The sequence below is a fragment of the Nannobrachium achirus genome, assembly GCF_963921795.1.
Source record: "Nannobrachium achirus genome assembly, chromosome: 9".
NCBI lineage: Eukaryota > Metazoa > Chordata > Actinopteri > Myctophiformes > Myctophidae > Nannobrachium > Nannobrachium achirus.
Window position 1 is genome coordinate 49353615 of NC_137818.1, and position 26762 is coordinate 49380376.

General features: G+C 43.0%; 1 protein-coding gene across 1 annotated transcript; it reads right to left on the minus strand.

Moving 5' to 3' along the window:
- Window positions 1-86: 86 nt before the first annotated feature.
- LOC308291144 (rho guanine nucleotide exchange factor 10-like protein) lies at window positions 87-26762 on the minus strand. Its single transcript, XM_080733087.1, has 24 exons — window positions 26728-26762; window positions 21035-21355; window positions 19823-19965; window positions 17040-17153; window positions 16467-16575; window positions 15771-15874; window positions 15228-15305; window positions 14555-14734; window positions 14010-14126; window positions 13086-13178; window positions 11144-11314; window positions 10109-10248; window positions 9527-9705; window positions 8913-9028; window positions 8338-8465; window positions 8080-8180; window positions 6926-7047; window positions 5779-5865; window positions 5146-5357; window positions 4413-4570; window positions 3655-3797; window positions 3098-3272; window positions 1786-1908; window positions 87-1028 (listed from the first exon to the last, which is right to left on the minus strand). The coding sequence occupies exons 2-24, from the start codon at window positions 21039-21041 to the stop codon at window positions 406-408; spliced, it is 3423 nt and encodes a 1140-aa protein (XP_080589213.1). The 5' UTR covers window positions 21042-21355; window positions 26728-26762; the 3' UTR covers window positions 87-405.

Below are 26762 nucleotides of genomic sequence, written 5' to 3' on the forward strand. Positions count from 1 at the left end.
TATCGTCAACCATGTGACACATAGCTACAGAATGAGCTGGCACTGGGAGGTAATATGCTGCAGTCTGTGAATCTATCAAGTACCGCTTACATTCTTGAAACGTCTCCTTCTGTCAGTCAGAGCTCCCCACAAGTATAATAGAATTTGATAAATAGACATTGAGAGGACAATTTTCCGGGCCTTCACGTTCTGCAAGTTAAACTTGCAATTAGGAAAATGTTCAGATTGGGGCTCAGGGTTAGGATTTGGCATTTAGAGGTTAGGTTTAGGGTTAGAGTTATGCCTGATTTTAACTTAGTTGTGCAACACCGGGATGCAAAAACGTATAACTCAGGCTTTACAGTTAGGGTTAAAAATGGTGTGCGTGTGTGTGTGTGTGGCACTGCATCAAATCCAAATAGTCTTTCACTGGCAGAAAGTCAGGGGGAGTTGCCAGACGAGCAGTGTGCTGTCACTCGTGTCCCTGCAGCTGGCTGCTGAAGCCCCCTCCCCAAGTCTGCGGTAGCCCCGCCCGCCAGAGAAGACGGCCGCCGAGGTGACCTTATTGCGTCTGTTTGTCCCCTCCCTGGACAAGCCTATCGGCTGACCCCGCACCCACACCTCAGGGTCCTCGCTCAGTTCGTAGATGGAGCCGTCCTCTGGGCTGTGCTCCAGGGAGTCCTCTGGCGTGGATATGGGGGACTGCTGGTTGTCCGGCTCTGCAGTAAGCAGCTTCCCAGGTAGCTGGCTGGTGGAACGGAGACGGTACTGCAGCAGAACCCCCCTGGGTTTGTCTTCCATTAGCGGGGAACCCAATGCAGAGTCAAAGGAGGTATGTCTCTGGACACTAACCCTCTCCTCCCTCCCTTTCTTTTCTCCTCCCGTTGTTTCCCCTCCGCCACCTCCTCCACCTTCCACTCCCTCGTTTCCCTGGTCACTGCCGCTGCCGAGCGAGTCTCTTTTGAGCATGTCTGGCGATAGTGTGCTGCATGTTGCCACAAGGAAGTCGACAGGACCGCAGTGAGCGTTCAACGATGTCATTCCTTTACCTGTGGGACAAAACAAAAGAATCGATAGTCACTCACTCTTGCAGGTATAAGCAGCGAAATGTTGGTGTCTCCTGTTCCACTAGACTGCGCGTATACCTTGAGGTTTTAGCAGAGTATTATCATAACTCAAGTTTCAAGTTTTGTTATTTAAAATAAATTTGGCAGTAGACTATTCCGTAGATTTTCTGGTGTGTTCACTTGTCATTCTGAAATACTGACAGTTACTGTAGCTCTGGCATAGTTTCAGAATGGCAACACACTGATTGATGCCAGTGTTACTGTACTCCAGGTTGGTGGAGCTGACTACACATTTTTGAAACATTTTACTCCCAGAATGCCGCCGGTGTGCCTGAAATGACCTACTACTGCAGGAAAGCTTTGAGAACACAGGAATCAAAAGACAACACATTTCTGTTTACATATATCAGAAACATAACAATCTGTAATTGGGACAAATAATTTGAGAAACATTGTTCATTCACATGTGATGATTCTCCCATGCTGAGGCTAGTGGAAATGTATTGGGCATGTAATCCGTAAAGAGCAGGACAACATCACCCAAACTGCACTTCACTGGATACCAGATGGTAAACCTAAAAGAACACCTGGTGTAGGACAGCGAAGGGAGAGCTGAAGACCCTGCATCACACCTGGGGCTCTATAAAGACGCTGGCCCAAAACCGACAGGAGAGGAGATCCTTTGTTGCTGCCCTACATGCCAGGCCAGCCTAGTAAGTAAGTAAGAGCCCATTCTCACCCGTTATCTTTGGAATGCCCTCTAGTGTGGGCACAGGAAAGGTGAGGACGAGACCCTGTGCAGTGCCAACCCATAGCAGTCCCTGGTAGAGCAGCAAACTGGTGACCTGGACTGTGCCTGGACCTGGAATATAAAAACCCATGTTAATGCGCTAACAGAACCTTAATCACGGAAGGTGATGAGTTGGTGTACAATACTATCGTTCCTATTACTAGTTAACCACAGCTACTTAGTTTTATCACTTCAAGCAATAGCTTCTTATGCATGAAAACATTTGAGAAAATTGAATATGGTTTTAGAGATACGTTAAAGTAAAGATTTTATTTGAAAAATACTTTGTCTTAGCGCAAAGTTCATTATGCCAGATTTAAGCAGTTTTTGCTTTATTTTTGTGAAAGAAAAGTGTATAATGAATGACACAAATACCTGAGGGCAGAGAATGGAAAGTTAAATGGAAACGATAACCTACCAGTCAGTGCTTGACCGCACAGCATAATCAATAGTCAAATAAATGTTGGTGTGTCATTAACCCTTCTAAGCCGCGGCAGAACCCCCTGAACCCCGGTACTGCCGTGCAATCAGCGTTTTATTTATAAACATATTTTAAAAAACAAACACACCAAATGATAAACAACGCGCGCGGGTCGTTCAGTGCAAGCCAGCAGGACGTGCACACACTACGTGTTTGGGCGGCCACTTACTTAGAAGCTGCTGCTGGCTGTATTTCTGCCGTTCATTTGCATGGAGCGAGATGGGGTAATCCGCGAGAAAAAACAGCGTTCGAAAGTACATTACGTCCTCGTCGCACGCACATCGATCTAATTCCATGTATTCCACTCATTCCGAAGCCTTGATTTCGCCTGTCGTCTGGTCGGTATACTAGGGGGGATGGGCTAAACCAGGCTGCAGCACACACAGTGAAGGGGAACGTAATGGCCGCTCGTGGAGCCAGTGGCAGAGCCAGCCGATGACGTCATCACGTTTCTGACGTGATCCGATTGCACAACATCTCTTAAAGAGACAGAGCACGACCTGCGACTGTATTTTTCAAAAAATTATGATTAATTTCATAAATTACGGCGAAGTACGGGAATAGACGATTGGCTGAGGGGACCCAGTAGGAAGTCCGAGGGAGTGCGGCCAGGCTTAGAAGGTGTTAAGAACACAGCAGCTATTGCTTCATCTCATACAGTATGTCTCACATACAACATACTCCATCACATTCTGAAACGTTCTAGTAATTGTCGGGTTCCTCAAGGCACATTATTAGTACCTCTTCCTGTTTTAAATTTCCATGAGTGCAACAACTTGCCTGCAGATGTCAGATGTGCAGAGCGCGTGGAGATGTTGATCTCCTGCAGGTGTTCCAGAGTCTCAGTGTGAAAGAGGTGAATGGAGGATCCCTGCGAGAAGGCCATCCACACCCCACCGCCAGAGCGCATCATGTGAGTCACACTGGATGATGCATCTGGGTGGGCTTCAAAACTCTGCAGCATATGACAAGAAAAGAAGAGATGAGATGAGATATTTACTAATACATGTTTTACCATTTAAAAATGTATAATTTCAAATGTTGCTTTTTCATAGAACACATTACACAATGAAGCAAAGTTTCTTAAGATTCTGATCAAAAGTTAAATTTTCTCTAGAAATCAACTGATCCATAAACTATGGTGGATGATGCTTTTCTTGGGTTTTCTTTTCATACACTGCACATTTTGCATGATAACACTCTGGCAGGTAAAATATAATAGTTCAACATTATTTGTTACTGTTGGCCTTTTCATGAAGCTTAATATGTAGAGACAGCGTCTCAAGAGTCTGTGTTTTATCAATATTTTTGGTTTGTGCAGTGGTGACACTGCCCACCTGAATCTGGAGGTTAGATTTCTGTATGACGCTGATCCGGTTGGCACAGCTGGCCCACACACAGTCTTCCAGGGTGAGGAGGGTACGGACGGGAGCAGTACCCAGAGTCACCAGCGTGCAGGACTCAGGATCCCAGAGGCTCTCTGAAAGAAAAGTCCACAGTGATGGATGCAGAGTTATCAATTGACAATTTTCTAGCAGCACTGTCCATTGCTCATCCTCAGTTTCACTTGTTTGCGAGAGATGACTGAGACAGGAAGGTGCCTCTCTCAACTCACAATGTTTGTAACAGCTATTGCTATAGTCTTTTGTTTAGTAGTGATTAAAGCCAATATCATGTGCAGGCAGCTACATTTGGTAAGAAAACAAAGTCTTGACGTTGTCAGCAATATTTGGAATGTGGCCTGTGATCGCACAATATGTACTGGCCCCCACAGACCATATGGTCTGTACACTAACGACTAACTGACAAGATGCTGTAGTGATGCAAAAATATTATATTTTGTATACATTCACCAGATGGTTATTGGACACAGGGTCTCCCTGGGTGTATTGAAAAGTAATATATAAAAACTATGGGCACAGTAAGTCTCTTGGTTCCATACATCTAATAATCAGCAACGTCTGTTAGAATGTTTTATTTCTAATTCTACTTCTTAAACAATCAAGCAATTTTGGATCATTATTATTTGATACTTGCTCTGTTTAACATCAGTATAGAGACACAAGGCACATATGGTTTGGTGACGGTCACTCACCCCCAGTCTGTCTGTGGTACACAGCCACTTTTCCATTGGCCAGTCCGGCAAACAGGAAGATCCCTGAGTGTTTGAGGCACAGCACTGGACAGCCATCGGGGTTGGAGAAGCTCTGCAAGCACTGGACAGCCGTGTCCATGCTACCGTACACCAGGATTCTGGCATGGTCAAGAAAAGCCTCCTCAACAGCGTGTTCACAAAGGCAAACTCACGACTTGTGCGTGGTGTATTGAAAAACTATTGTCTTTTGTTACTTGATAAATACAAAGAAGGAGTCAGCAAAGCTGGATAACTGACATGTTGTCCATATCGTAACACATACACAGAAAAATCTTCAGTGTTGTCGATTTTTAACATTGAGAGTGCACAAATATAACATTGTATACACTTATAGTTAAAGGTGATATTGATAAGATTTGTATGCAGATGAATAATACAAAGAAAATACATCCATTGAGTTTTTAAAAAGATGTGTATGTGTACATCTGTAAGCTGAGGTCTGTTTTTGTTTTTGATGTGTTTTTGTTGAGAAAGGTACTTCTTTCTCTTTAGAGATGTGTGTAGGTAGGTAGGTGACATTACAATGCAGCAAACTGCATTAAAGGCTTGCAGCATAAATCAAGGAAATAAAGAACCTTGTGCACCATCTAGTGGCTGAATCTTGTCTAAAGACCCTTAAGTTTAAATGATCAACACTGAGGATTTTACTGAGTAAGAGGATAATTTGACTCACTTGCCATCCTGCAGGCCTACACAGATTGTATTGCCTGTCTTGGCTGTACCGGGGGCTTCCTGTTCCTCCGTGGTGGGACAGTGCTCTGTCACATACTCCAGACACAGGACCGGGGCTCCCACCTGGATGGACTTGACCAGGCGGGGTGTTGTATGGTTGAGGGAGAAGATCTCCAGCTGGCCTTGGTTCTGGCATTTACCTCCACTGGCCACCTGATCATGTAAAATCAAACCCAACAAAATGTGTTCATGAAGGCCTGGTCAGTCATAGACTCTCTCATTAGGAGAGGAGCGCAGCATGTACAATTTAGATAAATAGCTTAGCCTCAAACAACAATGCTGTGATCATGGCCTGGACCATAATGATTTTGTTCCTATTATGAACAAAATCAAATATCATGATATTTCTGACCAAATAGTAATACCTAAATTGTTCGGAAAATTGCATCACATTACTGTTAGGCCACCATTAAAACTAGGAAAAGATAACAATTATGTCACATCACAATATTACAATAAATGCCAATATATTGCCCAGTATAATTATTTGACAAATCCTGAGTGTGAATCTGACTCTGAAAGTGTAAAAAGAGGGAAGTAATCCTCAGGACTACATCCTACATGCTATACTCACCCAGAGGTAGCCCTGTGGAAGAGAGGTACTGGCTGCACCAAAACCCAGGAGGGCACACTGGGCTGGACTGTGAAGAGCTGCTTCCAGCTGCAACAACATCAAAATAAATAAATGAAGAAACTTTTACAGTGACATTGTTGTTAATTTAACTCAGTGTACAAACGTAACCAAAACCACTCTATAGCAATGATTACTATCGGAACATATAGCTATTTAAGTCTATTATGCATGTGCCTTTCATCTGCAGAGTTGCTGATGAAATCTGACACATAGGCTCACTTTAAAGGGAACACACACTGAACGCGGAGGCGGCGCGGAGGCGGCGCGGAAGCGGCGCGTCAAAACATACGGCCCATTACTTTCAATGAACTAACCCACACCGGCGGCGTCAGACGTGGGCAGTCTGCCGTCTCGCCTGCCGCGCAGATACGCCGCTGTTCTATTTTTCCAGCGTTGCCGCGCGGTGAACATCGCAACATCCAATTGGGGATACCGCGCGGCACTTCACGTGCGTCGATACCGCGGCGCAACGCTGCGCAGCCGCCTGCGTCCAGTGTGTGCTCCCCTTGAGTCAATCTTGGAGGGGGCTAGAGGATGGTTTTGACCTGCATACTGTATACTGTAATACTACCAATGTATGATTCCCGTTTAATGAGTGGGCCTTTCTTCACATAAGGTGACAACAGATGTGAGGAATTTATCGGACTAAAAACCTGAACTTTCTTTCTAGTAGCTGACTATGGCATTTTAGTGTTGCAATGTTTGTTTGCTGAAGTGATTAATCTCTATTGTTATTGAACCTATAGAATGGTCTTGGCAGTAAGGCTATAAAAAAGATAAATGGTATTATAACCTGTTTTGTTACATGTAGTTGGATGTTGAATAATCTATAGAGTAGCATTGTAGCAAAGAAGCCACAGCCATCACAGTTTGCAATGACACTTCAACCAGCCATCTTTGTTGTACAAAGTCAGACATGTCAGAAAGTACAAAGAAAGAGCACTCTGTTTTTCCAAATACATGGAGTGGCACCATATCTAAGCTTTAAAATCCCAGGCCCAGACATAAGATGTTCTGTATCCACCACTGCATCATAATATCAAATAAAGTAGTTAATGTATGTATTTTGAACACCAAATGTGTCTACCTTGGGTGTCTGTGTTTTGTTGGTTAATATGGGTAACCGACAGGCCAACAGTGGACACCAGAATGGAGCTCTGGTCCTGCCATCGTCCTCGGGACAATCCCAGCCTGGTGTGTTCTCCTCTCCTGTCAATGGAAAATAACTCTGTAACCCCAAAACGGTATGGTACTTCATGGCCTAGCTCCTGATTACTTACAGTATGTTAGAGTTACTAACACCAGTCTGTGCACATCCTGTGCTCCTTATAGGCCCTGCTGGTTGTTCATGGAGAGGGGACAGTGTCTTTGCTGCCAGGGTTCCTTAACTCTGGAACAACCTGCCTGAGGAGCTCAGACTGTGATCTTTTAAATCACTTCATAAAACATATTTCTACCGCAAGGCATTGCCATAATCGTAATGAATTTTGATTGCCTTCACTATGCATGTTAAAATAGTTTTTCTTCTTTTTGTTTATTCAGTTTTAAGCAAAGTATGTTTTTGATAGGTTCTATATAAATCAAATGTATTATATAATAAATTATTATTATCAAAAACAACCCAATTTATCATTAGGTACTAGTGTCATGACAAATAGGAATAATCTTTGCACCCTTTACCCTAATCTGGCTGGCTAATCTACATGGCTTTCTACCTCATATCCAGCATTCAAGTATGCAAGACAATGCTCACACCATTTTCCCTTTCCAGCTCAATACAGCTTCTCCCAGGGCTTTTGAATCCTGTTTCATACATACTTACTGCCAGGGGACCAATAAACTGCTGTTTTTCAGAGATCAGGATCACAGTAATCTTACAAATATAGATGCATTCTAGATGCATCTCTGCATTGTCTTAGATTTTTTGTGTTGTCCCTGCTGCTGTATCTTACTGACCAGTGAGGAGCCCCCACTGGGAGGACGTAGAGTCTTCGTTCTATTCCTCCTGCCCAACTCTCCCCGCTGACAGGTGCCGCCCTAGCCCGTAGGAGTATGTCTAAAGACAAATATCAGGCTTCCCTCCCCGAACACGGCCAATTGATGGCTACACCGCGGTGGGTTCGAACCCCCAGACTCTACGGAGGTGGGCAGCTACTTTACCACTGCGACACCCGAGCACCCTGGACTAAAGCCATCTTAATATGTACGTTCAAAGGTTCGTTAGGCAGGTACTGCACTTACTCTGGGCAATCTTGGCCAGGTGCAGTCGGTTGACCCAGGAGATCTTACTGAGGGAGCTGGGAGTGTTGAACACCACCATGATGCTGACAGGACGACCAGACCTGCAGGGCACAAAATCACGATACTGTATGTGAAAAAATATCCAGGGAGTTACATCCTTGGCCTAGTGGCAGTGTGTTCACAGAATTTGGCACTGGGTCAGTCTAGTCCTCTTCTACAATGGATTGGTACCATGCAGTAAAGAAGTTGAGAACTTACTTGTCAGGTTTGCCTGGTATGGACAGACGGAGACGACACTTGTTGGCACACTGGATCTCTTCTTCCTTCATGCGTATGAGTCTCTGAAGTGCTAGACACCAGTCCTGAGATACCGTGGTGTTCAGATTCTGTGCATAATGAAGAACAGAAAATCTTTAACCCCATAGTCTTTGTTATTGTCATAATAGGCAAACATTCATCAAAAAGTAGCTTATTATCATGAAAACAAATGCTACAAATAATAAGATATTATAGAACTAAAGGCCTTATTATAACCGTGAAATAGGATTGAACAAGTAGCTTATTGTGAAAGTTTGAGCTCCTCAGGCAAGATTGTTATGTGCTGAGAGCGACATACAATTAAAACGTCCTACATGACATTGACATAGTTATATAGACCTAGCCAAGACGCAAGTTATTGTCATCGTGAAGAATGAAATCAAGTCAACAGAGCTTGTGTGCAATTTCTATTGACCCTGTTGAAAGTAAGTCATTATTTTTGAGCAACACTGTCATACAACAAAGTATACATTTAGGCTTCGGTATGAATAAAGTAAAGTGAGAAGAAACGCTACCTGGTAGGTGCCGTTGAGTGTGCCAACTAGCAGGGTGACCTCCTCAACTACACCAAGGTCATGTTGCAGTTCCTGCAGCTCCTGGTACAACTTGGGAGGACCCAGGAACACTTTACCTGCAACACACAATGTCCAGTGCTCATTCCTTTAACACATAAAACTACACTACACTACACTATTATTGTTATTATATACAAAGAAAGCAGAACGTGAAAAGAAAATTATGATGGGAGATCATCAGTCATTTCTACCACCTGGTCTGGAAACTGGTCGTATACGACAGATTAGAAAAACAGATAAACAAACCCACAACGTGTCAGGATGCGATGAATTGTGAGCTTGTTGATCAGCTATTTCTTTTAACATTTCTGCATTTGAAAAGCTAATTTTTGTATTTTTGTTAAAAAAAATAGATACCATAATCCCATAAAAATGGTTACACATATGTGATCGTGTTGTGTTGATGAATAATTATAACTGATAAACTGGTACATTTTGATGCTGGCAAATCTTTTAAATCTTTGTGTATTATTTATCACCATATGGATATATTTGTATTGTTGGCATAATCTGTATTTAGAACAAGCTTTTTTTGTGTGTGTTGTGTCTTTTACCATTTATGCTAGGGGTGGAGTTGAGTTGTTTCTCTGTGCCCCGTGGCTGGACGAGGCCGTCCTTGATCTGGAAGCTCTCCTGTCCCACCTCCACCACCTGTGTCTGCTGGAGCGGCCCACTCCACTTCACTGTGTACTTAGGACCCATGGGAACCAGGCTAGTGAGCTCGGGGGGACCCCTAGTGGACACAGAAAGAATAGCAATAGAAACAATAAACTTTCATAAACAAGTTCAGACGAATAATCACAATCCTTAGGAAGGAATAACTGAAATAAATTGACACACCATTATTCATCCATTCTTCAGATCAGATTGAGCACGAGAAACTATATAATGCATGAAGCATATACTGAATCATTAATCATTTGAGGGCATACAGTATAATGCTTTAATTAGCTTTAAGACACTTTAATGACTATGTGTCTGATGTCTGATCTTTGAAAAGGTCTAATTGTGAAGCTAATTGTGAAACAAATCAATAGCTGATAGTCAAAACATAAATTTTCAAACCACAAGTAGCATGTCAAAGAAATAAAAGATTTGATGCAAAAGCATAAGATATCAAGGGGAACGAGACTCACTTAACGTTGGCACAGATCAGGGTGTCATTGAGGAGGAACACTTTGCGCTCCTTAGACTTGACAACTTGTCCTTTCTCCCCGTACACGATCTCAGTCAGCATCTCACAGTGAATGAACTGCCTCTGGTCTGAGTTCAACAGCTGGAGAAAGATAGGGGTAGGGAGAGGGAGAGAAAGATAAATGAACACCCCTGATTTTACAGTATGGCATTAAGGATGGCTAACACAGAACACAGGACCCGGTCTGGAATGAAACTGGTGGTGGAACCAAGCTCATAAGGTTGACACTAATCTGATCTGCTGCTCTAGGTGCATAGATGGGTACATGGGTGGATATATGGACAGACAGACAGACAGACAGACAGACAGACAGACAGACAGACAGACAGACAGACAGACAGACAGACAGACAGACAGACAGACTGATGGCTGGATGTACCACGGGGCAGACTGTAAGAACAGACAGACATTCAGAGGGGCATTTAACCACTTAAACCCTATATACTTTGTTGACCAGTGTCCCCCCAGGGTTCTGCACTTGGTCCCCCCTTTTTTCTACACCAAATCTCTTTGACGAAAATAGCCCATCTACAAGCTGTCAAGCTAACAAAACATCATTGCAATGCAGCGTTGTGAGCATGTAAATCAGCTTTTTTCCACCAAATGTTTGCAAATTATGCCAATAATAGAGACACTTGACTAGGTTATAGATCAGACCGGAGCGAGATCCCTAAAAAACATATGCCTTACTTGAACATCATGCAAGAAATGCATAGTGTGTTTACATTGTGTTCTCTTGTCACTGATAATCTAGAAAAACTGTAACCTAGAAAGTTGTTTATTAACCTAATATTTGCCTTTGCTGGAGAAACACCCTTCTCTGTTCAATTTAACGGATATGCAAACTGTTCCATGAAGTAAAGGGCGGTCAAAATTTGAGGCTTTCCATAGACTAGCCAGCTCTACTGAGTTTGAAAAATCCTAGATTATTATTTGATGTTAAAGTTATTGACTGAGAAATATAAATTACAGTCACCTTGCTGAGGCTGCGGTCTCCGACGCTGCGCGCTAGTTGCCGGAGCTCCACCACCTGCTCGGCCAGACGCTTCTGCTCGTTGAGTTTCTCGGCAAGCGTCTCCAGCTCCGTGAGAGCCATCTGCAGGGGCAGCCGATCCGGGTGAGCCCTCGGAGTGTTCTTCAACATGTCCTGACACACGACACGCAACATGACACGACACATCGTTGAGGAGAGTCCGTCAAAACATATTATAGACAGGTTTCTTGCATACATAAATTACTGGGTGTATGAGCATTGAGGGAGGAAACGTGCTTGACATTACAGATAAATATGTTTTATGAGGTTGAAAACCTGTATTTGAATAAGCCTCAAAGACTTACAAAATGCATTTTGGGGTGAACATGTGAATGTAAATGTATATAATGTGTGTGTTTATTATTGCACAGAGACATCAAGTATACATGTACAGTATATGGGTTAGAAGTTGTGCCCAGGCTTTGTTTTGTCTTTGTTCTTGTTTTAGAGAAGTGGGTACAGAGAGAGGAGAGGGCCATACGGAGGCCGCTGCCACAGCAGACAGAGCAGCCTCTCACTTCCCTTGGGTGGGAACTCCGACGTTACAGTTCAAATGGAACATCCAGTCTTTCATTGACACAAAACACTCCAGTGGTGGAAATTATTGTTTATTATTGGTATTGTTTTTCTAGATTGATATTCCTATGCATTTGTTATATTGTTGTTGATGTACTGACATATTATCTTGCTTATTATAGTGATGTATTATCTGCTTATTGTAAGTCGCTTTGGATTAAAAGCATCTGCTAAATGCCTAAACTGTAAACTTAAGTAGTACTTATGTAGAGTAAAAGTCTGTAATTAAAAATGTACTTGAATAAAAGTACAAAAGTATTGGTATCAAATTATACTTAAAGTACCAAAAGTAAAAATACTAAAATGTTTGAAAATAGCAGCTCTACAAGCTTGTAGATTGGCTAATAGCCTAGGTATAAATTAGGGCTAAAGGTTAAAGTATGTTTTATAAGATTATAATTTATATCTGCAAAGAAAAAAGTAACTAAAGTACAATATAATTGGATCCGAGATGTGGTGGAGTAGAGGTAAAAGTACTGGACATGGGAAATACTCAAGTAAAGTACAAATACCTCAAAATGGTACTTAAGTACAGTACTTAAGTAATGTATTTAATGTAATGTAAACGATAGTTATTTACACCACTGAAAAACTCCCAGAAAAAGCGCTGGGGTTTCTACCTCGTCACGCCCGACGGAGCACGTCTGGTCCCGGCCCTTCCTGCCAGAGCTTCTACTTCCTATTAGAAAATGTTTAACGGGCCTCGTAATCATGCAACTTGTATGTGAAACTAGTCAGCAATACGATATGATGAACGTTTGTTTCTGTAAATGTATTTCTATCACATCATGTCACATCATCTGCGTGTGTTTATGCAATAGTGTGAATGTGTAAACAGCCATTGGGAGTGAAATGTATTTGTATTCACAGCCAGTCTTAAAAAAGTACAAACTCTGGTTCAGGCTTCAGGGAGAAAACATGGTATGTAAAGTTATTGTGTTAAAGCAATCCAGAACTAATTTTGATGAGTAAAAGTTATTGTAACCAATCTGGTTACAATATATGCAAATACAATATGAAGAGCAGTGACTGGAGGTGGTCTCCCTACTCTTCCACTGTATACCCTGGTGTCAAGTAGTGGAGCTCAACCATGGAGCTCAGCTCTCCATGGTAGAAATTCTGCCTCCCGTGCTGGAGACCTGGGTTCGAATACCTAGGAAGGACATAAATCTTACGGATTGTAGCTTTAAGTCTAATATACTTAATGGTGTCGACCCCCAAAACGAGCTGATCATTGAGACAAGCGACGCCGTCGTATTGCAGAGTTATTATGAATGAGGCATCAGGCCACTCTGGCCTGGCTACTGACCTGTAGCAGCAGAATGAATTGTGGGAAACGCTGGATAGGTTTGACCATCAGGCCGTACAGAGTGATTCTGTCTGGACTGGCCACCTGCTTCTTCTGGAGACATGCAAACAGAAAGCTTATCAGTACTCCACACAGCAAGGGATAGCTTAGCAATTAATATGGCACTGATATGAGGTGTTTTTACAGCGTGCCTCTGTAGGAGGCTAGTCGTCTGTACATGTGTATTTCACTGGACCGATCAGCCTCAAATCTCTTCACATAATGTTCTATCTATATCCTTTGAAATATTGAACGTATATATTTATAACGGAAGTAAAGTGGGCTCAGTCCGAATTAGGCTGAAGCAAGCCTTGCCCTTTTTTCTTTTCTTTTCATTTCATTTCTTTTCCTTTTTTATATAAAATGGAAACAAAATTCATTGAATTTTATTCAAAAATGGGAGGAATGAATATTTGGTCATCTCTTCTGTGCATAATTGAAGTAACAATATGAAGTATGAATCTAGTCTCCGTTTTGGACTCATTTCAACAGTGTCCCTCACTTTTTTTCATTTAGAATTTTAACTTTTTACATCTTCTCAAAGCACTGACAACTGTTTCTGAAACTTTGGATATAAAGTAGTATAGATGGTCACATGTGCCATATGTATGTGTTCATACATAGCCACCTATTGTACTCTACTGAGGGGGAGACACAATGACATTATTGCTAAGTTGGAAACAGGAGGACCTTCAACATTTATGCACCGAACAAATGTTGCCCCCATGGATTAATTACTGCCTCTGTGGTGTTGCAATGAATCGAAATGTACATTCTATACTTTTCTATGATCAAAAGGTTGAAGTAGAACAAAATTCAACAACTTGTTGACATCATATATTTAACAAAATCATACAATGACCAAGGAAGAACCAGCGGGAGCACCTTCAGAAAGTCCAGGAAAGCTTGTTTGGAGAGGCAGGCATTCTTGATGAGAACCATGGCATTTGTGAAGTTGTTCACGTAGTCGCTGTACACTTCAAAAACCATTGATTTGGAAAACTGTGAAAGTAAGGGGAGGAAAGTTTATTTGTTTAGTACATTTCAATTCATGCACAACAGGTATGTATTACATGATACATTAGGTCTGTATCTTATTCTGTAAGGTTGCTTTCTTCTCTTCAAACGTTTAAAAAAGATACAGTGACAATACCCACAACACCAGGGACTATAATCTTCACTAATAAAATATAGGAAGATTAACCCATAAACAAGGAAATAAAGTACAGAAACTAGACTGCACTCTGTTGGAGGACTGCATGAGGTCTGCATGAAAGAAGCAAAAAATAAAAATAATAATGGAAGGAAGGAACAAATAAACAAATGAAGGAAGGAAGGAGGGAAGGTAAATTAGGAAGGAAAAAATGAGGAAGTTATTATGGAGTGACTTTCAAAATAAGTCAGGAGTAGCACTTTGCGGTCTGACTCACCGAGGCCACGAAGAGATCCCCGATCTTCTCGCTGACGTCCCACTCCGCCACGCGAGACGCCAGGGCTATCTGGAACATGGAGTGACACTGATGAATCTCCCGCAGCCGGTGGAAGATGAGGCGCACCTTTTTGGGGTTCAGGAGACGAGTGTCGGACTCCAACAAAGGCTTCTGGTACTCCTGAGAGCAAAACAGTGTGTTAGTTTTCACTCCTGTTCATAGAGGATTTTATGCTTTGTACGGATGCACTTGGGATTTTGTGACAACACAGTATAATACTCTCCCGTGCTTTATTCAACCACGAATATGCACTGTACACTTTGATGTGTGGTATCACAGCATTCAGTCTATAGTCATTATTATATTTTAAGGTTCAAGCGTTCAAGGTTGTATGTTATTGTTACATCTTTTGTACAGGTACATAAGAGTAAAACCTATTTTTGTTTGGCTTCCTTCAGACAATGCAGCAGTACAGGTATATATAATAATAGCAAACAATATAATAACAGCAAACAACAAATCAAAAATCAATGATGATGTGTATGCCATGGACCAGAGTCATGTGTCTGCCTTATTAGTGTGAGTTTGATGAGATCATGAAGAAACATCTGTCCTTCAGGAATTAAACTTTACACTAAGACCCGACCATGTCTTCTGCAGTGCAGTCTCTAACCTGTAGGATTCTCTTCAGAGAGTCCAAGTAGTTCCTCTCACTCTGCACAATGGAGTTGAGAATGTGACGCCGGACAATCTGACAGAATCAACGCAACAGAGAAACACATTATCCACACAAGCCTTAGTTTGCACCCTCACAATTAAGGCATTTACAATTTAGTCATTTAGCAGACATTCTTTATCCAGAGTGCCTTACAGTAAGCAAGGTAAACGCAACATCAAATGCATAGAGACAGTGTAGTGCCTCAGTAATCTTGTGAGGACCAGGGAAATGGTCCTCACAATGTCCATTTCTCAAAATCAACTATGCTTGTTCGGACATTTGGCCTTCACAAGTATAGTGATACAAGTTCACGCACACACACACACACACACACACACACACACACACACACACACACACACACACACACACACACACACACACACACACACACACACACACACACACACACACACACACACACACACTCACACACACACACACACACACACACACACACACACACACACACACACACACACACACACACACACACACCTGCTGGCTGCTGAGACCCTCGGGCATGGGACTGAGCTGGGGTGGGGGATGCTTTAGCTCATTTACAAAGACATCCATATAACCTGTATCATCCTCGCCTTCCCCTGGGAATCAAACAGAGAAAATAGCTTTATTCATGAGGCCAACTAAATATATGTATAACAGGACCTCACTTACAAAGGCAAGGTAGTATATAGCACATATATGTTATACATTCAGCATTATCAGTCTGGTTGGCTGATCGATCATTTTCCATAGGATGTATGTACTGTAGCATTAGTATCCTTTTTTTTCAAGTTAATGTAGTTATTTAGTCTAATACATTTCATTGGTTGAAGGTTTATAAAGATAGATATTTATGTATATGGAAATGTTGTTTTTTCAAATGTTCACTGGTTGTCTATCCGTGCACTATAAAATGTGTTAATTTAATATATTATAATATTATTGTGTACTGACCACTCTGCTACTTATTTGTTTGAAATTTAGTTTCGACCTTTTTCCAATAATTTTTGTTCTAACTCCATCTTAACTCACTTGAAAAAGACACCGATAGAGGGTGTAAGGTGAGTGTTAAGCAGTGCATTGAACAACTGTACCAGCAACAAATCCCATATTAACAATATACTGTACCACAAGCCACTACTCTCGTCACTTACCTCCTAATTACCTTCCCTCATCCCTCATCCCAATTACCTGCAGATTCCTTTCGCTGCAGGAAAGAGACTTTATGCATCATGGCCAGCTTTGTCTTTGCCAGTCCGTCTTGAGTGCCATGCCTAGCTGCTTTCATAAACTGCTGCACCTGAATGGCAAAAAAAGAAAGACAAATAAAATAAAATAAAATAAAATAAAATAAAATAAAATACAGATGAAAGGAATAGATCTTTTTCTTTTTTTCTCTCTCTTTTCACTGCATCTCTCATAGATCTTTTTCAATGTATTGTGCTTATGAGCTTTAGGCAGTACTATTGACAAGACAACCAACCTAGCCGACACCAGGGTCTAAATGTCTCAATGCAAGAGTAGAGAGAAATGAATACGTTCCGGAATGCAGCTTTAAAGGTATATTAGGTCAACATTTATTATGAAAACGGACGCTAAATGTTTTAAATGTTGAATTAAATACTTGCTTTTCTACCAATAAATCCACAAGATTGTAAAAAAGATAATTCAAAGTGTGATTATAAAGGCTGACTAATTTAACTAAAAGGATTGATTTACACAACAGCAGAGTGGAAGACCTCCCATATGGATTCAGATTCCTACCTTGAAGTCACAGCTCTGTTTGATGTTGACCACGTTGCATGCACCCCAACGGCCCACCAGATCTCGCTTGGTCTGTGCACAACGATCTTTTAGACGGCGCACATCTGGAGGCTGCTGGAATAGAGGAGAGGAGAGGAGCAGGGTAGGGGAAGGGAAGGGAGGAGAGGAGAGGGTGTCAATTCAAAAAGGATAGTAAAACTAAGGCAAGGGACCAGTAGGTTCTAAGTCATAAACATTCATAAATGTTGTCATTTTATGAACAATACACTGTTAAATCAATATCATTCCATTAATCAATGGTTCAGACGTGACACCTACTGTACGACACGAGACTTCCCAATTGCCCTTATCCCTTATTCAAAAATCCACATGAAGACCAGACAGTTTCTCAAAGATATGAAAATCCATTAAATGGTCTCCTGCTGTCTCTGCAAAACTGATGCACTGATGTCTTCAACAAGTTCCAACAGCTCATCACTTCATTCAACACAGACAGAGAAAGCAGGGTCACTCATCACGGCCTGATTTCACATGCTGAAAATAGCCGATCTAGGAGCTACAAGCTCACAATGCATTGCGGTGGGATGCGTTGTAAACTTGTAGATCAGCTATTTTCACAGGGACAAAGAGGAAGTGAGAAAGACTGCTGACGGAGCAAGGGACTACCAAAAATATACATTATATTCACTTCCTCAAACCAGTGTACACAGAGGCTGTGTTCACTGTAAGCTGATTCAACCAGGGGCTTCTCTCAGTCAGTGTTGGAAAGTAACAAAGTACATTTACTTGAGTACAGTTTTGAGGGCCTTTTACCTGAGTATTTCCATGTCTTGATACTTTTCGACTTTCACTCCACAATTAGTTGTGAGCTTTAGTTACAAGTTACTTGGCATATTTAGATTAACACAAAGGTACTGTACATTAGATATATCTATACTATAATTTTGCGAATGTCTGAGTGAGTGAGTGAGTGTCTGTCTGTCTGTCACAGCGTTTCTCCTCGGTGGCTGGAGCAATTGATCTGAAATCGCATCACCATCAGCATATGAACACACCTGACATAACTGTGAAGCCCGTTTGTCACTTTCACAAATCGTATGCTGTATATTAGCATTTTTATGGTGTATCTATATCTATTTAGCCTACAGTACCTTTTGTGACCACACATGTTAAGGGAGGGGCGCTGTTGTTCAGGCCATGCACAATCACACACACACACACACACACACACGGGGGGGGGTGTGCAGGCAGGCGGGCGGGCGGGCGGGGGGGGGGGGGGGGGGGGTTCTGGCCCTGTTACAGATGTTGTCCAAATATCATGCAGATCGGTACACAGTATCTCTGTAGCCGTTAAATGGAACGGGTATTTCTTACATTGATGCTCCTACATATTAGCATGCAAGCACCATTTAAAGTTACTTTCCATCCCTCATATACTGTGTGCACAGTGCACATCCCATAACCCACACACTGCACATCATTTCGGAGCTCATATCTTTGAACGGGTAAGGGCTAGTTATGATGTATTATAGGTTAAGCTACTCAGCAGCATGAACAATCAGCCCACCTTTGCCAGCTCCAAGATTAAAGTGATGAACACACAAAGGCTTTACTAATTATCAATAATATGATATGTGAAATGGACCATTCTGCATAGAGAGTCATTTCTGATACTTTTACTTTAAGTATAAGACAAATATGCTGTTCCAGCTACAGTAGATGTTTTGAGGGTTCTTGTGGAACACTTGTCACCTAGAGAATAAAATGCACTGCGCTGCCATCTAGTGGTAAAACAATGCAATGACACAAAGAAAAGTGGCTACTCATTTCTGCATTATAGAAAAATATAAAGTGTTTCTCTGTACCAGAATATCAGATCTGAGCACTGCACACTGCCAGCATTTTCAGCCAGCTGAAAAGGTTTAACTGGATAACTGCCAGGCGAACCTGACTACACCATACAGTACCTTTCTGTATAGTGTGGTTCCTGTGGAAATAAGCCTCTGCTTTCTAGGATCTCCTTTTAGTTGACCTTGTACCAGTGATTTGTACTGTCATGAAACTGTACTTTTTTCTATTGCAAACTTCTAATAAATTCTTCAATCAATCAAATTCTTCAAACTACAGCAGTGGTTCTCAAAGTGGATTTCAGGGACTCTCTAGGTTCCTTTATGGGGGTCTAAATGGACCCTTACAAGTCAGTAAAAGTTGAGGGGAGACCTTCAATGTATACCATTGCCTTTTTCTGTATATACTGTATGTATGTAGATATATCTGACCTGCTCCAGTTGCTTGTGTAATTTCACTGCACTTGAACACTGAGCAGTTTTCTTTTTCTTTATTCTATACTTCTTCCCTTTCCTGCAAAACTACAAATGATGGGAGCTTGCACAAAAAAAGAAAAAAAATCACCCACTGATTTACACCTGTAAACTTGTTGAAGTTGAATTGAGTAGATATATCAAGATTAAAGAACCACTGCTACTGCTGAATCTAAGGTAGGGATGGGAAGCGACGGTTAGTTTTGCAAAGCGTTGTCGCAATGCAATGGATTTATAAATCCCCCCCCCCCCCCTATATGTGATTCAGTTCATGTGCTTAAGGAATTATCTTGGCAGTCATGGCAGACCACTTTACATGTGGGGGTCTGAATACAGATCTTTTTGTGTATCGTCAGATGTCCAGCTCAACTTTGTTTAGCTGTGCCCTTGTCCCTGGTCCTACAGATGCAGATTAATGTACATTGATTTCCCAGTGAAGGACAAGCGTTTGGTGTTTGTTACCTTGCTGCTGCTGAGGGCTTGAGGTTTGGTCTCGCCGTCCGACAGCTCGTCGTAATCCTCGAACTCACTGGAGCTCCAGCCGTTGCTGTTTGAACGAGGTGTTGGTGTTGGTCTCTGGACGTCCTCATAGATGTCATCTGGATCTACAGAACAGCAGAGGAAAAACTTTGGCAATACTGTATGTATGCTTTGTATTAGATGCACATAATCATATAGGTACAAACTAGATACTAAATGGTAGGTAGTATTTTCCTCAAGATTGGCAGGGAAAAGGAGTGCTTTTTTTATTGTATTCAAATGTCATTTAAAACTGTACAGTCATCTTAGGCAAAACACGTATTGTGTAGTGGTTTGTCAGTACAGGTCAGGGCTACAGTACAAATTATAACATTTAAATTGAACACCTCTTTCCTTTCTTTCTCCTTTCACTCCAACCCTCAATAGTTGTACATGTTGTACATTTCACAGAATGTTGTACATACCACTGACTTGTATTCATTCCACAGCTAACGCTATTTTCTGCACATATACAGAGACTTAAAACTGTCTTTAACGTCTAACCCTGACAGCTTCCACTTTTATATATCTACTATTGGAACGGTAACCATGAATACATAATACTTGGATGCTATTTTAGACAGGAACATCCAATAAGGGTAGTCATATGCTTCAAAGCTGCTGACATAGCATCAATGTTGCCATATTCACCAAGCTTGTTTTAGCAAATAAGGGAAATTCAATTTTGCTTTTCTCAGTAATACCTTAATGTTGTTGTTGTTGTTGTTTTTTTTTTTGTCTATGGAAGCAATTTGATTTTGAATTCAAACTAGACAGCACTCTGTCAAGATGTCAGTTTGTGCCTTGTGCACTCATAGCCAAATATGGCCTAATAGTGCGCCAGCAGAGCATACATACATTAACCACTTTCAGCCCTATATTCATTTCTACCATTTGAAAGATCGACAAGATCTATGAGCTTGTAGATCGGCTAAAACATTTGTATACGTTTTATACATTCGAAAATGGGACATTCTACATATGAGTCCTTTTTACTTTTGGCACTTTAAGTACATTTTGATACCAATACTTTTGTACTTTTACTCAAGTAAATTTTGAATCCTGGACTTTTACATGTAGCAGAGTATTTCTAAATTGCGGTATTGCCACTTATACACTGCCTATTATTACACACGCATACACAATCCCACTCACCTTCCATCGGGGACAGCTGGTTCTCAGAGGGCACATCATCGTAGATCACGTCCAGACTCCTGCGCAGCTCGGGAGCGGCTGTGCTCTCGGGGCTGTAGTAGGTCTCACTGTCCTGGGTCTCCTGCGCTCTCAGACCCAACACCAGGTCTCCGTTCGGCGGCCCGTCCACACCGGACGGCTCTTTCTCACCTGGACTTACTGCTTCTGGCCTGGAAACATTTTCAGAAATGCTGGCCTGGTCTTGACTGGCAGTTGGTGTGAGCGTTGCAGTCCCTGGAGGTGTGAGCGTTGCAGTCCCTGTTGGTGTGAGCGTTGCATTCCCTGGAGGCAAATGAAACCATATTGAAGGCTAATATATACTTTGTTACATGGCTGTGTTGCTCGCCGGAAATCTGTTAATAGTTGGCTGTTAGTCCGCTTTAGTGCTAGTGCTAACTGTAGTACTCTAATACTCTGATATGCCTATAACATCTAAAAGATAATGGCTACTAATCTGGTGGGAACTACGGGTGGAGGAACAGAGGCACTGAATTATTCTTGGTATGTAGGGAGTCACGGATAGCAAACATGCACGCACACGAACACGAACACGCACGAGCGCGCGCGTGTGTGCACACACACACACACACACACACACACACACACACACACACACACACACACACACACACACACACACACACACACACACACACACACACACACACACACACACACACACACTCACAAAGTAAACAGGAAACAGGACAAACAGGGGGTGTATAAACATTTCTACTATTTTGGAGCAGCTAGTGTGGAACTCTTTATCATTTCAGTCACCAGGTTGAATTCAGTCAAACGAAAAAGCTCTTATCTCTCCAGTTCCAGTGTCTATCCTGCTGGGGTTTGTACCGTCTACTTTACTGAATGTCTGCTGGCTATCCCCTCATCCTTGAGGACAGTGCAAAAATGTCAGGACTCAATTGTGTCTTTAGCTATTACAGAAATAACTATGAACACAGATCTTTTGTTTAAAGTCATGTAGTTAACTAGAATAAGATTCTGACAATTTTCTTTCTTACTTTTAAACAGTCGTATATAAGAATTACATCATGACCCTTAGTTCTTTTATTTATTTATTTATTTGTTTAAATATATTTTTGGGCCTTCTTTGCCTTTATTCATAGTACAGTAGGTACTGTAGACAGTAAACAGGGAGAGCGAGACGGGTAGTGACACACAGCAAAGGCCGTCGGGATCGGGAACTGAACCCACAACACGCTGTCATGAATCAGAGCCTACAGTATGTGGCATGTGCCTGGACTGCTAATCCAGCGGACACCTCCTCATGAACCTTAAGGTATTGCCTGGAGAATTGTCTTTAGTCCAGCTCAGTGTCGTGCAGCCATGCCCTCATCAAGTCTAGCAGACAGGCCTAAGGACACTTCTCCTCTTAACTCATTCTAAATATCTGTGCCTTTGAATTATGTTCCTTTAATCCTCTGCTCAGTTTTTCTGCAGGAGCAGGAACATTCTGAAATTGATTGATTGACTGAACACTTTACAGTTTGCAAAGAAAAGGCACAGGAAAGTACAGTTAAATACAAGGTCTGCTAAGAGGATTTTAAACTCAAGAAAGCACTAAGACTTGTTTCCATTGGGGTCCTTTGTACTAAATTCATCGAAAAATATAATTGGTATAAGAATTGTATTATATAATATAATTTAGTATACCAAATGTGCAAAAATGACCAAATGACCACCCCCACGGGGCTGCTCACGGGGAATTCCCGGGGACCACCCACTCCTGCTACTCCAGAACGGATGCAAAAGTGGTGGCGCCCCCAGTGGAGGACCCCCTCCACTGCAGCTCACATAAAATGCCCTAACTTGGCCTAGGAGCGTCCGGGAGAGCCGGGGCCGGTACCTATTCGTCCGCCAAGGCAACGCGGAGACCCCACCCCTCATTTCTCACATGGCCCTCTTCTAGCGAGACCTACGGTCGCTTATCTCCCGATTAGGGAGTCTTACTGGTATAATATAATTTAGTATATACTTGAAAGCTGCTCGAGGTGTCCGTCCGTCCGTCCGTCCGTCCGTCACACACGTCACACGTCACACTTTTGCCCTGCTCATATCTCCGCAACCGTTGCCCCGATCCATGCCAGATTTTGCACACACACTCCTTACCTGCCAAACTACAACCTCCAAGGACCCCCGGAGCTCCAGGGACCCCCAGCTCCCTCGGGGACCCCCAAGTGTAAAAAATGAGCACATGTGCAAAAATTACCAAATGACCACCCCAACGGGGCTGCTCACGGGGCATTCCCGGGGACCACCCACTCCTGGTGCTCCAGAACGGATGCAAAAGTGGTGGCGCCCCCAGTGGAGGACCCCCTGCCACTGCAGCTCACATAAAATGCCGTAACTCGGGCTAGGAGCGACCGGGAGAGCCGGGGCCGGTACCTATTCGTCCGCCTTGGCGGCGCGGAGACCCCACCCCTCATTTCTCACATGGCCCTCTAGCGCCACCATGAGGCCGATTCAGATTTTGCCCTAAAATCACGAAAATCACTACACAGTATGTCTACACTCATGTCATCAACATGGATCAGGAAGATTTTGGAAAAACACATTTTTGCTCTATTTGTGGAGATAAGTGACCTACGGTCGCTTATCTCCCGATTAGGGAGTCTTACTGGTATAATACCAGTAAGACTCCCTAATCGGGAGATAAGCGACCGTAGGTCTCGCTAGAAGAGGGCCATGTGAGAAATGAGGGGTGGGGTCTCCGCGTTGCCTTGGCGGACGAATAGGTACCGGCCCCGGCTCTCCCGGACGCTCCTAGGCCAAGTTAGGGCATTTTATGTGAGCTGCAGTGGAGGGGGTCCTCCACTGGGGGCGCCACCACTTTTGCATCCGTTCTGGAGTAGCAGGAGTGGGTGGTCCCCGGGAATTCCCCGTGAGCAGCCCCGTGGGGGTGGTCATTTGGTCATTTTTGCACATTTGGTATTTTTTTTACACCTGGGGGTCCCCCAGGGACTGGAACTCCGGGGGTCCTTGGAGGTTGTAGTTTGGCAGGTAAGGAGTGTGTGTGCAAAATCTGGCATGGATCGGGGCAACGGTTGCGGAGATATGAGCAGGGCAAAAGTGTGACGTCTGACGTGTGACGGACTGACGCACGGACACCTGGTGGAGCTTTCTGTAGTAAGTGCGACCTACGGTCGCAATAATTTAGTATATACTTACCAGTAAGACTCCCTAATCGGGAGATAAGCGACCGTAGGTGGCTTATCTCCACAAATAGGGCAAAAATTTGTTTTTCCAAAATCTTCCTGATCCATGTTGATCACATGAGTGTAGACATGCTGTGTAGTGATATTCGTGATTTTAGGGCAAAAACTGTAGGAGCAGTGTCCAAAAATGTGTTTGAAAAATCGGCCTGAAGGTGGCGCTAGAATAGGGCCATGTGAGAAATGAGGGTTGGGGTCTCCGCGTTGCCTTGGCGGACGAATAGGTACCGGCCCCGGCTCTCCCGGACGCTCCTAGCCCGAGTTACGGCATTTTATGTGCGCTGCAGTGGCAGGGGGTCCTCCACTGGGGGCGCCACCACTTTTGCATCCGTTCTGGAGCACCAGGAGTCGGTGGTCCCCGGGAATTCCCCGCGAGCAGCCCCGTTGGGGAGGTCATTTGGTCATTTTTGCACATTTGGTCATTTTTTACATCTGGGGGTCCCCCAGGGACCTGGGGGTCCCTGGGGCTCCGGGGGTCCTTGGAGGTTGTAGTTTGGCAGGCAAGGAGTGTGTGTGTAAAATCTGGCATGGATCGGGTCAACGGGTGCGGAGATATAAGCAGGGAAAAAGTGTGACGTGTGACGTGTGACGGACTCACTCACAGACAGACAGCCGGTGGAGGTTTTGGTAGTAAATGCGACCTACGGTCGCAACAACTAACTGAATTGTTTACATCTGTGTAAATCTATCGGCAATGTGAATAGAGCTCTGAAGTGTGGTTGAATGTTGTCATGGATATCGTCCTGCGTACATTGTCATGCAGGGACGTGCAGAGAATGTTAGAGAGGCATGGGCTGGAATTTCCACACGGGCCTTTTGGTGGAAGCACCAAAAATAGCAGACCTCCAAGCTCACAACGTGTCGCAGCGCTTGGAGGTCGGCTATTTTCGGTGTGTGAAACAACACTGAACTAAGCATAACCAAGTCAATACTGGAGATGTGGCGTAACGGAATGGATTTCTACACAGAGAGGGCGATTCTTTCAACATAAGATGCTGCATTCAAGTTCAGGAGAGTTTTGACAAGGCAATTCTATTGAATGCTGCCTTCAGGTATGGCATGGAAAGAGGGCATTTGCATTTCTTTCACCATAGTAAAAATTGCACTTATGGTCTGGAAAGGGCAGTTTTTACAGACAGATAAAAGGGCAGGGGCTCAAGCCCCCTCTGATGTCTATGTGTTGCACGTGCCTGTTGTCATGGATACTGCCCTGCATGCATTGTCATGGATACTGTCCTGCGTAGGTTGTCCTTCGCCCATTCGTTTGCGCTGCCACTTATTTTATAGCATCTGTGCCCGGCTGCCCACACTGCCCGGACTCACAAATAATAATAATTATTATTAATCTTCCTCTGTATAACCTAACTTTGAGATTTTCATTTTTGAATCCAACCCCCCAAGGTGTTTCCTGTAAGATATTTTTGTTTTGTTTCCTGTTATGTTATGACTATGTCTTCAAGGTTTGGAGAAACTGTGTTTCTGACTTCCTTTTGTACAGAGCTGTTTTTTTGGGTGGATCGTTGGGATCTGGTGAGGTGAGGGTAGAGAGTTTTTTGGGGGGAGACAGCTAGCTAACATCTGTAGGTTACAGGGTAACACAAATCTGGGGGGTACAGTGTACCACACATCTGGGGGCTACAGTGTAACACAAATCTGGGGGGTACAGTGTAACACAAATCTGGGGGGTACAGTGTACCACACATCTGGGGGCTAACAGTGTACCACACTTCTGGGGGCTACAGTGTACCACACTTCTGGGGGCTACAGTGTACCACACATCTGGGGCTACAGTGTACCACACATCTGGGGGCTAACAGTGTACCACACATCTGGAGGCTACAGTGTACCTTTGTGCAATCGCAATGTGAGCTCTGAAACCACATTGAGCCATTCCTTGGCTCGAAGTGGCGTTTGTCCTGAACACACACACACACGCACAGGGCACACGCACACGCTTTTTGTGATGATACAGACAACTAATAGACACAACAAAGGCACATGCACACATAAGTTCATACTGTACATACACAGTCATTTACAGACAGTGACTGTACGGCTTTCATCCACCTTACACGCTTTTTACTTTGTTAAGGTCTGCACTTTACATCTTTAATATACTAAATCAACACCTTTATTATGTTGTGCAGTGTGCTGTTTACTGTGAAGGTGTATTGTGTTTTAAAACTGCAAATCAAATTAAACCTCAAGTGAATCCTGTGATCTTTAAATTAAACAAAAATACTCAGATATCAAATGATGTATAACATGTTTAAGCTGATCACAGGGACAGACTTAAGGGCTATAAATCATATGTGGACTGTCTATAATTGTGTCACACATGACATAGCAATGATAAACCTTTCTTTCATGAACCTTCTGTAATAGGAAGTTAGAGATTGCAGCATTTGTGTTGGTATTTACCTTCATAGATACAGTTGGCTTTCCACAAACTCTCA